The 12,476-nt window shown below is 38.2% G+C and overlaps 1 protein-coding gene across 5 annotated transcripts in view; it reads left to right on the forward strand.

The window, feature by feature from the left end:
• Positions 1-12,476, forward strand: part of SPATA5 (spermatogenesis associated 5) — a 314,315-nt gene that overhangs the window by 250,523 nt on the left and 51,316 nt on the right. For 4 of the 5 annotated variants that reach the window (XM_045018603.1, XM_045018604.1, XM_045018601.1 and 1 more), the window contains exon 15: positions 3,732-3,896. In XM_045018603.1, coding sequence (XP_044874538.1) covers positions 3,732-3,896 — 165 coding nt within the window. Of the gene's footprint in view, positions 1-3,731; positions 3,897-12,476 lie in introns of those variants that run through there. The other variant, XM_045018605.1, reaches the window with a different exon arrangement.

The raw sequence follows: 12,476 nt of genomic DNA on the forward strand, positions 1-12,476 counted from the left end.
TTAATATTTCTATTCTCAACAGGAACCACAAATAGTTTACCTGGGCTTTACAGACTTAAGATTTTCTTTCCTGAATAATTTATCTACAATAATTACATACACAAATACCCTTGTTTTAGAAGGTAGGTAAGCTTTCCATACATCTGCCTCAAATAACACTTCTCAAATTAAAACATTTGAGAGATTAAGGAACTTTTTTTATAAACAATAGTATTTTCATTTTAATTGAAAATGTTATGTTATTATTTGTGATGGTATATGTTACTTGATTATCATTTCACTCTTCTGAACCCTTGTGCCCCTCTGGATATAGTGTTCCATAGCCCGTAACCAGTAACCTATGGCTTATGTGCAATCAGGCCTCCATTTGACACCTGCGAACATCTTATGACAAAAATAAACATATTTGCATAAGTATTGCTTGATGGTACGTAGGGTTTCTACCCAAACTCCAATTAATTAATTGTATGCCCTTATAACCCCATATTTTGTATCCTAGCACCTCACCATAAATGAATTATGCAAGGTTAGGTACCTCCTAACCTTGCATCAATTCATTCTGGCGCCATCAGCCCCCCTAGTTATTTGTGTGTGTCTAGCCCCAAATCGATTTTTCACATTTCAGCAGCAAACAGTTAATTCTGTGCTCCCCACAATTCACATCAGCCTCTTCATCTTGCACTCCCCTTTGTTCCTGCTGCAGCTGTGGCAGAAGCTCCAGGGATTCTTCATTCCCACAAACCTCAGAATCGATCAACTCCCTTCCCATCATTTGTCTGGTCCCACGTAGAGCTTGGATGTAGGAGAAAGTTTGTCTCTTAATCTCTCTGTATCCCATTTCCCAATCTATAAACTAACTATACTTCCTCTCTGCCCTTTGTCTTACTGATTTTAGATGGTAAGCTCTTAAGTGCTGGTATTGGTTCTTCTTATGTGTGTATCTACAGCAACTCGCACAGGATGTCCCTAACTTGATTGGGGACTCCAAACACATCCATAACTCAAATTTAATAAAAATTCTCGCTTTTAAGAAGAAGATATAGTAAACCCAGAGCCAAAATATAACTGTATCTTTTATTTGGGCCACCAATTAGAGGCTACATAAAACATGAAGCAGTCTGAAAAGACATTGAAGTGAAAAGTAGTGCTAAAAAACAGCACAAAAATAAATATGATATTCACTGCATTTCATCTTTATTTCTTCTGCTTTTTGAATTTCATTGGATAACTACATAGATCTTAGAATTTAATACTAATACTTTTTAAAACTGGTTAAACAGCAGTCATTGTCATTCACTATTATTAGGCTAATTGTCTCCATAGAATTATAGATCATTAGGGTTGGAAGGGACCTCAGGAGGTCATCTAGTCCAACCCCCTGCTCAAAGCAGGGCCAGTCCCCAAATGGCCCCCTCAAGGATTGAACTCTCAACCCTGGGTTTAGCAGGCCAATGCTCGAACCACTGAGCTATCCCTCCTGATTAAACCAACCCTTAATTAAGTGAAGTTCACCGTTGTACTCATGAACATTTCAGGTTTTCTGTATGTGGTAAGATTAGCTATAAGCATTTCCTTAGGAGCAAGTGGAATGCAATATAATACCGAATACCATACCTTTTATAGTGGTTGGCTCACTACAAAAGCAATTTTCCCTCTCTTGGTATTTACACCTCTTCATCAATTATTGGGAGTGGACCACGTACACCCTGACCTAATTGGCCTTCAACATTGGTTCTCCACTTGTAAGGTAACTCCTTCTCTTCATGTGCCAATATATATTTATCCCTGTTTCTGTAATTTTCACTCCATGCATCTGAAGAAGTGGGTTTTTTACCCACGAAAGCTTTTGCCCAAATAAATCTGTTAGTCTTTAAGGTGCCACCAGACTTTTCATTGTTTTTGTGGATACAGACTAACACGGCTAACCCTCTGATACTTGCTACCTTCCCAGGCCATTCTTGAAACTTGCAAATTCCTCTAACAAAAATGTTGACGAAAAAATGGCTGTGTCCTGATATAAACATGATGTAGGCATTGAATTACAAACTTGTTGCATCGTCTCTTTAGTGTGTCAAGTTCCTGAATAGCACACCAATGCTGCTGTGAATAGCTAGTTGGAATTCATTGTATAAAGTACAGTTTCTCTAGTTGAGAATTGTCGTGTTTTTGTTTTAAAAATAACAGGACATCTCTTAACATTCAGGATACAATTTTCCACCCCGAAGCACCACAGCAGTCTTTTTAAAGCAACTCTAGGAAGGGTGTTAACTTGATCAATGCTGAGTAGGAAGGAAGGCTCTTTCCTACTATTTTTTCAGCATGACTTTCACTGACATGATCAGGCTGGGAAAAGAGTTATTGGCTGACAGCCCAGGACAACTATGCAATATCTCAAGTCAACTGGAACTCAAACTACCCTGCCCAAGGGAGAACTGTAACATAAAAAGAATTTAGGTTATAGGCTGGATCTTATAAACATTGTCCAGTTTAAAGTGTATTTTAAATATTATTTATGTGCATTCAGCATGTACATTTCTCTCAGATGCTCTATCAGCAAATGAAACATTAACAAAATTAAACAATTTCTAGACTTTTTCAAAAATATCAAAATGACTCGCTTTGATCTCACAAATTAGGTAACTGACTCCTTATAAATATTTATGTTTACTTAGGAATTATCCCTTAAGTCCTTAGACAAAATTCCTATCGCCTTCCATAGGAATTTTGCCTGAGTGTAAAAGACCTCAGAATTTGTCCAATAATTCAGCTTAGAAATTTTACTTATAGAATTCAGTGACAGTTCCATCAGAGGGGAAAAAATAATGGCGTTCTTAAATGAGAGGGGCATTTACTATTATTATTATTTTCCAAGTTATGATTTGAGGTATACATTCATTCTGGTTTGCAATGGAATAGGTTTTATTTTCTTTCTGTTTTGTTTGTATTTTATCTTTGATGCACTTTTAGTGCTGCTGACATTGCTTTAGCTTTTACTGCCATTGCTCTACTTTAAGTTGTGCTCTTGGAGAGACTTGAGCACATACTTAACATATATACTGGGAGTAGTCCTACTGAAGCCAAAGTGACTACTGACTTTGCCAGATTGGGGCCTTAGATTGTAGCTCTTTTCATTTGTTTAATTTAAAAGTGTCCTGTGGCACAGGAGAAGAAAAAAACTGCTCCACTGAGATCAGACTATACTGATGATCAGCGTTATTAAGCTACAGAGTTCTTGAAACAACATGTTTTTCGTTATTGAAACTGAAAGTAATTGGTTGCTGCCTACTGTTACCATTTCTGTATTAAAAAATAATGGGGTGAAAGGATAACCTTTCCTTCTCTTGTAAAGACTGACAAGATGTTAGATTAGAGTAAAATAACATTTATATTTTCTGACTTTATTACTATAGTTTTAATTGAGGATCATAGAGAGAATAGCCATTTATCCATCCGCCATGTTCCAATACTCCTTGAAACAAGTCTTAAATTATTGTTAGGAAAATGTCTTTTATATTTTGTTTAGAATGGTTTCAATACATGGCTCTACTGGAATCTGAGAAGTAGCATTGCTTTCTCTTCATTTATTGAAAAATCCTAATATACAAGCATAATGCTATATATTCATGGCCTAACTGTTAGTATAATCAGAGGGGAAAATCCTCCATGTGTGATTTTTATTATTGGGTTGCTTCATTTTTGTTAACTGGTTTTGTGTGACGTTTTCCTTACAGGCTTTGATGAGACCTGGACGAATTGACAGAATCATCTATGTGCCCTTGCCAGATGCCAAAACTCGTAGAGAAATCTTTAAACTTCAGTTTCGCTCAATGCCGATCAGTGGTGAAGTCTGCTTAGAGGAGCTCGTCCTGCAGACACAGAAGTATTCAGGAGCAGAGGTAAAACATTCTATTATCTGCTAGTGGCTGGGGAGTGAAAATGCAGAACTATCCTGGTGAAAAATCTAACACAAATACCATCAACTTATTTGAGTGAGGGGAATTCTAAAGGCAAAAAAAAAATATATATACACACACACACACACACACACACACACACACACACACACACACACACACACACACACACACACACACACACACACACACACACACACACTTGAGAATACAGTATGCTTTCCTTATTTGTCAGGTACCTTGGAGATTGCCCAGAAAAAATAATACAGTCTTAGGCTGAGTTAGCTTTACCATGAAGTTCCTACTACACTAGTGGTTCCAAAAGAAGCCATGGTCACAGGGATGGGATGGACGGATGGTCCTTGGGAAAATGGCTGTATTGGAATCATGCTAACAGGAACTTTGGATTGTGGGGATGGGCACAAAGTTAGTGTGAAGGTCCCCTGGATGATTGGCTCTGGCCTCTCACAGATCTCTGGGCATCTTTCATATTTGAGAGTTCTGCTCCATAGCCTATTCTGTATGGAGGGAGAACAACCATGGAATATTGTGAGGGAATCTCTGTGAGGAGTTAGTTTGCGAGAATTTCTTCCCCAGCACCCCCTTATAGGTTCTCTGTGGGAGAGAGCAAAGTAGTCCCATTTTCCAGTTTACAGAAGTCCCTATGAAAAAGTCAGCTTTTGTCTGCAGATGTCACACAGTTACCGCCGTTCTTTCCTATTCTAATAATAGACGGAAACTCATAGTTCAGATACTGTTGTGTGGTATTTGTTGATAAATATTGGCATTTTAATGGCACCCATGTAGTCCTTGCTTACTAATCCATTCAGTTTCTCTATAGAACCTATGATCTTTTCCTCATTTTATTTAGTTCAATTAAATGTTAAAAAAAATGTTAAAAGAACATTATTACGGTTGTAAAGTCAAACACTCAAAAATTAGGAAATGCCAGAATTAAAGTTGCCCAGGCCACCTTCTTTGGTCCCCTTGTGCATGTGCATCATGACCTGGGTTTTAATTATGTAATCACTTACTATTTTTTCCTCAGGACCCCTGCTTCATTCAGTGTGTAGGATGGACAGTGTTCTAAAAATGAATAAAGGCTGTGTAATGAATGAGGCTCTTGTGTATAGGACCTATGTTGTATTTGTTGCAGAAGAACTGAAAAAAAGGGTCTTATAATGGGAAATATTGGGCAAGCTTAAATATTGGCATGTTACCTGCACTGCCTATACTTAGATTCTACTAACACAATTATTGTAGATGGAGCTGGTAGGGGCTGCTCGTAGTTAAGGTTGTCCAACACTTTCTATTGTAAGAACCTATTTTCAGTTGCTTATAAACTTGCCAATCTTAAACCATTTAGGCTGAAATTTTCCATGTTGGCTGTCTGCCTCAGAACGAAGATAGGAAAAACATGTTGTTTCCCACATTTAAAAAAACAAAACAAAAAAACCTCTTACAACCATTATGTTGAGAAGCGCTAGCTCCTCCATGCTTTGGAACAAGAACTTGAAATTTGGCATGATGCCTGGTATCAGGGATGTGCCTCCTGCCATCCCTTGTGAAAATTCACTCAAATTTGGCCAAGTTATAAGCCTCTGTGAAGATAAAAAAGAATTTTTGAAAAGTATCCTCTCGACAGAGTACAACTGCTGTGCATGATACCAGACATTCAGAATATTTGGGGGATCCTATTGAACTTGACTCAGCTAACGCACAAGTGGTGAGTTCCTGTAATTTAACTGATGCTCACAGAGAAGCATCTGCCCCTTGACTGTGGCTTTGTGCAGAATCAAATGCAAAATAAGCTAACTTGTCATTGATTGCATCTGCTGAAAAAACTGTTCTTGGGATAGCATCTATTGTAATCTTATTTATGATGGTATTAATATTTTTGTTTTTGTTGATCAATGAAGTATAGTAATAGTGACAGAGAAAACCAGCACAAAGAGAACTTCTAAAGTGAGTGTTCCTTGGAAGTGTATGTAAAAAGTCTGACAGTTGGCACTGACAGTGCACTGTTTCACTTAAGGCCTTTTCTTCCTGGTGTCTCCAGTTTCCAGCTTTACAAATAATTTCCGCTGTTGAATGGCAAGTTCCCATATCCACTGTTCTACCCTTTTGAATACCAAAGAAATAGGAAACACTTGGTTTTGTGTCTATAAGATGCTGTATAAATAGGGAGCTTCTTATAGAGATGTGTTGAACTATTGCAAAATGAGCTGAATAGACAGTGAGTAATACGGATTAATCTGAGTAAAAATAGCACAGTGAGTAATAATAGCATTCATCTGGCCTCCGTGCATGGCATTTTTTCAGATCAGATATTTGTATCTTTTCCTATCATCACTTATGACCCTCAGACATATCTCTGTTCATCTGCTGGGTGTGCGTGTTTCCTTTCTCTTAATGAACATATTTATTGTTACATCCTTCTTGTGCCATGGTAAGTGCACAGGCGGAAACCCATCACTCCTTGTCATTAGCTAAAGAACATATACATGAATGATGTATCAAGATAGTCTGCTAAATAATGTATGCTACTCTCCCATCTATCCAAATGGCCTGGGGGACATCTGAAACTTTTGGATAACCAGGCATGCAGATAAATGGAAGTGCTATTTTGAGCTACATTTCCACTGATACAGAAATAGGGGAAATGAAGGGAGTAATGCAGATGTTTGCTTAATACTTTGTACTTCATTAAAGAGTAAATAAACAACTTCATTGAGTTTATTAAAACATCAAAATTATATTATAATCACAGTGGACATAATTTAATTGTGAATTATTTATCTTTTTTATTAAAATGATTAATCACAGTCTGTCACCTGTCATCATTGTGTCAATGGCTGCAGCAAATCTATGCAGCTTGTCCCTGGCCTTCCAGATATCACAGATGGTGGAGTTACCAGTGTTGCAATGGTGCATGACATCAACAACTTTTTCTCTCCTTTCTAAGACCTTGAGAATCTGTAGTTTCTGCTTTAGATCTATCACAATGGTTTTCTTCTTGACATTTTCCTGCTAAATTGTTCTTGCAGCTGAAACAGGATTACTAGGTCTCAGTAGCTGGAGGTAACAGCTCAGAACTGCTATACAAATTCAAAGCTGTTGATTAGTGCTAACAGGCACTAAGAAACTGATTGACACGGCATTGGTGGGTGATTAACCAATTTGGGGCTGCATCGAGGACACACTGTGCATTCGGATAATTAGGATTTTCTGATCAAGGGAATTGGGATAACTGGAATGTTATTGTATTTATTTTTTCAGCATTTCATTTGTGAGAAGAGCAGACATAAATAACGAGAGGAAGAGTTACAAGTAAATTGTAAAGTCCCCTCCTTCCCTTATAAGTGTAATGCTAAAATCAAAAAGTGCATATTATTTAACTGAGAGTTTGTCATGTGTCAGTCTATATTACACTATGGATATTGGACCAAACAAACCCCTATAACTGAACACCCCCAAACTCTGGAGAGGTTTAGTTTCAGATCTAATCTTAACATCTCAGGCCCTTGTCTAGTTACACAGATGCTGGTGTATGTTCAGCATATATGCTTATGACTCCTAAAATGTCTAAAGTAAACTTAAAGGTTATTTGAATGGCTTAAAGTGGAAGTGACATGAGGTTGTTTTTAGAAATTTTTGAATACTGTGATTGGATTCGCCTCCTGTGCCAAGTGATGGAGTGAGGAAGAATAAAGCCTTCTAGGAGCCAGGACCCAAATCTTTGCTGAAGTGTGTGCCCTCCCTCCCCAAACAGACTTCTCTGGCTACAGCCCCCCCAAAAGGCATTTCCCTTTTTCTAAGAATTGCATGCAAATTTTCCCTGCAGTTGCCAGGACCAAGCCATTCACATGGTAGGTCTGTCTGCAGCCATGCCGGGTTTGGCTTAACCAGATGTCTGTTTTGCCCCTGCTTTTAGGCTGGATTACAGTCTCTCTAAAAGGTTTCATATTTCTTGAAGGCAGTCAGTCCCTTCCTGTATTTCCAGATCCTTCTAGGAAGTTCTGCCAACAATCTTCAGAGCTGCTTCCTCCTGACATAGCAAAACCACTAAAAGGAAGCTGTGTGACTCTGCTCTATTGCTATCTTCATCCTTCTCTCTCTCAGTATGGTAGTTTGCAAGTTTTTGGCAGTGCCATGTTTTAGTGTCCATACAGTGGTGTTTTTTTGTAGATTCTGAATTTCAAGACCCTGACGTCAAAGAAACTGCCTGATGATGGCTTGTATCAGAGGGATAGCCATGTTAGTCTGTATCCACAAAAACAACGAGGTGTCCAGTGGCACCTTAAAGACTAACAGATTTGGGCATAAGCTTTCGTGGGTAAAAATCCCACTTCTTCAGATGCAACTGGACGCTACAGTTTTTTTTGATGACACCTTGTCACTGTTGAGCGTTTTGAAATATGAACACTTACTACCATTTCCCTCCTGATTTACACACCAGGTGACAGTGAAATCACTTTAATTGAATTTCAGTTATTTTGTAATGAAAACTTCACACACAGTCAGCTGTTTTCTTCATGCACCAGGAATATGGAATGGTAGTATATGGAGTGACAGGTACATTGAAACTGAGGTATGGCCACAGCTATTGTGACATCATTGCGATCACACTGAAACCAGAGACTCTCAGGACTTGAGCTCTTAGCTTCTACATATGCAGCTGGCTGGCGGAAGACATTGCAAACCTAAATAACACCAAAGAGGCACAAATACAAGAGATCTACTGGAGAAATGAAGTCAAACATTGCCGCAGATGCAAGGGACAGGGAAGCCATTAGGAAGAAGCGAGATCCATGCATCAATCCATGAGACCCCATTCAGCACCCAAGAACAATAACAAAGGATGTCAGTTGTAAAAACACCCAGAGGCAGAACTAAACATTGTCAGTGACAGTATGACACCATCATCAGTCAGTGCAGATAGCGCAGTTACAACTGGAATTTGCCAAATGCAAGAATTTGAATGTAGCTGGCCCACAGGGTTCTATGATACAATACCAGTGATAGCAGAGATGCAGTGGCAAAAAAAGCATAGACAGGTTAGGCCAACAAAGGTATTTGACACTAACCTTATCTATTCAAGAATGATAGGCTAACAAGCAATTTCACAAGAGGTTGAGAGCAAGAATATTTTGTCACATGAGTTCGTTCCTGTACCTGTGTCAATGTTTACTGACTCTGCTGACATGAGGATTGCCAAGGATAAATCTAAGCTAAAGAAGCAGCTGCAGACAGAGATGTCAACTAAACATATTTCACAAGAAGTCACCTGCACAGTCATTGATGGTTCCACAGTTCTTTGGGCAGTACACATGCCAGCAAGTGGTATCGTCAAGGACTTTGTGACCAGTTTGAGTCTACACTGAATACAAGCTAGTCCCAAATGATGTATACCTTGTCTTTGACAGGTACAAAGTCTTCAGTATGAGGAGTGTCGCAAGATCTAGCAGAGCTTCAGAAGCAAGCAGAGTACATCAGTTGAATACAAATACACAGTTGCCTTGACGCTTACAGAAAATAAGAAACATTTGATTAACATAATTGATTCATTCAAGATGAGATGTTTCACCAGTGACACACACTAAAGCACAAGCTAGTCATCACAGGCAGAGACAACACCCCATCTGAAATACACCGAGGAGGTGAGGCGATGAACAGGGAAAGATATATGTCCATCTCACATTACAAAGCTGACAACATCCTTGTACAACAAATGATGATGGCTGCAAAAGACAGGTGGGAATATCAGTATTATGAGATGATGCTGACATATTTATCTTACTCTTGCACAATTTCCTTTAACAGAGTCTAACAGAACCCCACAGTCCAAGAGAGCTGTAATATTTATCCATGCTACTGCAGAGCAACACTGGAAAACTGTATCAGGATTGTTAGCTGCCCATGGACTCTCAGGCTGTGATGCTGTAACTTCCTATTTTGGCCTCAGCCAAGGCACTGTGTTGAAGATTCTGCAAACTCTCTCTCTCTCTCTCTCTCTGATGGGTGACGACATGGCTGCATGCTGTGTACAATCACAGTGTGCCACCATGTTGGAAACATGGCAGAAATCATAGGCAGTCCTATCGGAATCCTCAGGCTCATGGATGCTAAACAGGCGAGGTACCTCCTCCTGCAGCCGCCAAAGAAGAGCTAGCAGTGGTGTTGGTGACATGCCATTTTCCTTCCATTGAGGATTCTTCTTTGTAGAGTATCCGGAAGTTAAGAGTTGGGGGGGAACTCTCACTGAATCAAATGAAAATTGAGGTCCATGCTATACCCCCAATCCCTTTCCTCATTCCATAATACTCCTATTATCCAAATATGTAATGTTATTGATTGATATTGCAAATGTTAAATACAGGCATTTCATGTATTAGAACTCTTCTACCTTGATTTTGTACACTTCAAATCATGCAAACTCTTACTTGTTATAGGAGTCATGGTGGCAACCGTGGGATGAAATGTTGATATTTTAAATGCTGAGCAGTGATAGTGTCATCAGGCAGATTCTTAAGACAGTCTCATGGTCTTGAGAGACAAAATTCACACACACACACACACACACACACACACACACACACACACACACACACAGAATAGCTGCTGGACTCTCTGAAACAAGAAGAAGCGGTAGGGGAAGGGTTGAGAAAGATACAATAAGTAAGCATATGTTGTTGTAAAAAGATTAAAAATAACAACAAAGACCTTGGCATAACTAATTCTTTTGCAAAGTTATTTTTAGTGTTCCTGCCCTTTAATTGTACAAATGGGACAGCATATCTAGTTGCAAAAGAGCTTTTCTTTATAAAACTGAAATCATTTTGGGGTGCTTCTATGTTAATGTGATACCTGCAAACAGAAATTTTAGGCATACTTCCTGGACCCCAGAACTTCTGGAGAAGTTTATACTACATTTATTTTTAAAAAAAGAGAGAAATAATATTTTACATGACTCTTATGTTATCTATCTAACCTCCAGTTTTTCCCAGGTGCTTTTCACTGTAATATCTAATACTAAGAAGTTCTAGGGACAAGTTTCAGTAGCCTATATGATCTATTTCTAATGGCTTCCTGTAAATAAATAGTTTGAATGGCTGAAAATCAGAGCAAATAAGTATTTTTTTAAAAATATTTGCCAGCTAATGCAAATTCCTTAAATCTTATTCCTTGAACCCCATAAATTTCCTGCAATGTAGCAGTCCTTTATTATAGCAGCCTTGAATTATAAAATACATGCCTTAATAAAAGCTCAGACGCACTATCCTGTTCTTATAGGGGTCAAAATTAGGTTTTCTCAATCATTTGCTGTTCTTTCATAATCACAAATACCAATCATCACAAGCCCCAAGCACTTTCTAGTGCAAGTAAAAACAAAATCATATGGACAATATCTGAGCAAATTGCTTGTTCTCTAATGTTGAAATTGTATGTCTTGGCACAGAGGAAGAGGGACACCTGCTTTTTTAAATACAAATTTTGATCTTTGTAGTAGGTTTGACTTACAATCTCTCTTTTTTTATTTAGTTTTTTATCACCTTCCTTTACAAACTGAATAGGGAATTTGAGCCCTGAATAGGGAGGAGTGGGGCAGGAAATGTAATTTCCACTGTTAAAATATTTAATTCAAGAATTTAGCTGGAAAAAAAAAAGGAAAAACAGAAGGGCAAGAGGGCTGCCATTCACTACCTGCGCCCCTGACTCAAAAGAATGTTGTGATTAAAATCCAAAAGGCAACAACAAGGAAGGAGATAGAGTGGCAATTTAAGTGGTATATGGAGTGTTTTTGAGTTTAGATCTGGTTAGAAATCCTAGAAATTGAAACACTTTGGATAGTACTAATATCTCCTTAGGACAAATATGTTTATGAAAAATTAGCTTTGGGATTGTCTATTTTAAAATTTATGGAAGGCAGTTTGTGGTGTGAGTGCAATGGCTGGCATATTTATAGTATATCGGTTTCCATGCTTACAGGAAATAACAGTAATGAGAGGGACCCATAAATCTTTCATTTTTCCTTAGTCGAAGTAGAAGAGTTGATGTAAATGTATCTTTCTCACTTTGCAATAACTCACAGAAGAAACATAGAGAATGCAAAACAAAATGCCAACCAAGTTTCACTCTGGCTCAAATGAAAGCCTGTTTGGTGCCAGAAAAGAATCTTCGCAGCAACACACTAGCTGTAATATAAAGCTCTTTATCTTAGAGTGCTCATTCCAAAATGCAGGGGATAGTTTGCTAGTATTTAAAATCTGAACTTCTAAAAATCTTCGTATCACTACTAGTAATATGAAAGAAGCCTCCATGCTAATAAAAAGTGATTGTATATTGCATTATGAATTCCTTACATGATGTCGGTGTATAAATAAGAGTTTCTTTCCTAAAGAGCGTACATTCTAAAGGTGTGAGAGGTTGGGATAAAGAACAAAATGATCTAGAGCAAATGAGAACGGGATGCGGTCTTTATACTTTCAGTTCTTCATGCAATAGGATCTTCAGAAGTTTTTATTAAAGGACGGTGAAGGATGTTTGGCTAATGTTAACCTG

This window comes from Mauremys mutica, chromosome 5 (assembly GCF_020497125.1).
Source record: "Mauremys mutica isolate MM-2020 ecotype Southern chromosome 5, ASM2049712v1, whole genome shotgun sequence".
Classification (NCBI taxonomy): domain Eukaryota; kingdom Metazoa; phylum Chordata; order Testudines; family Geoemydidae; genus Mauremys; species Mauremys mutica.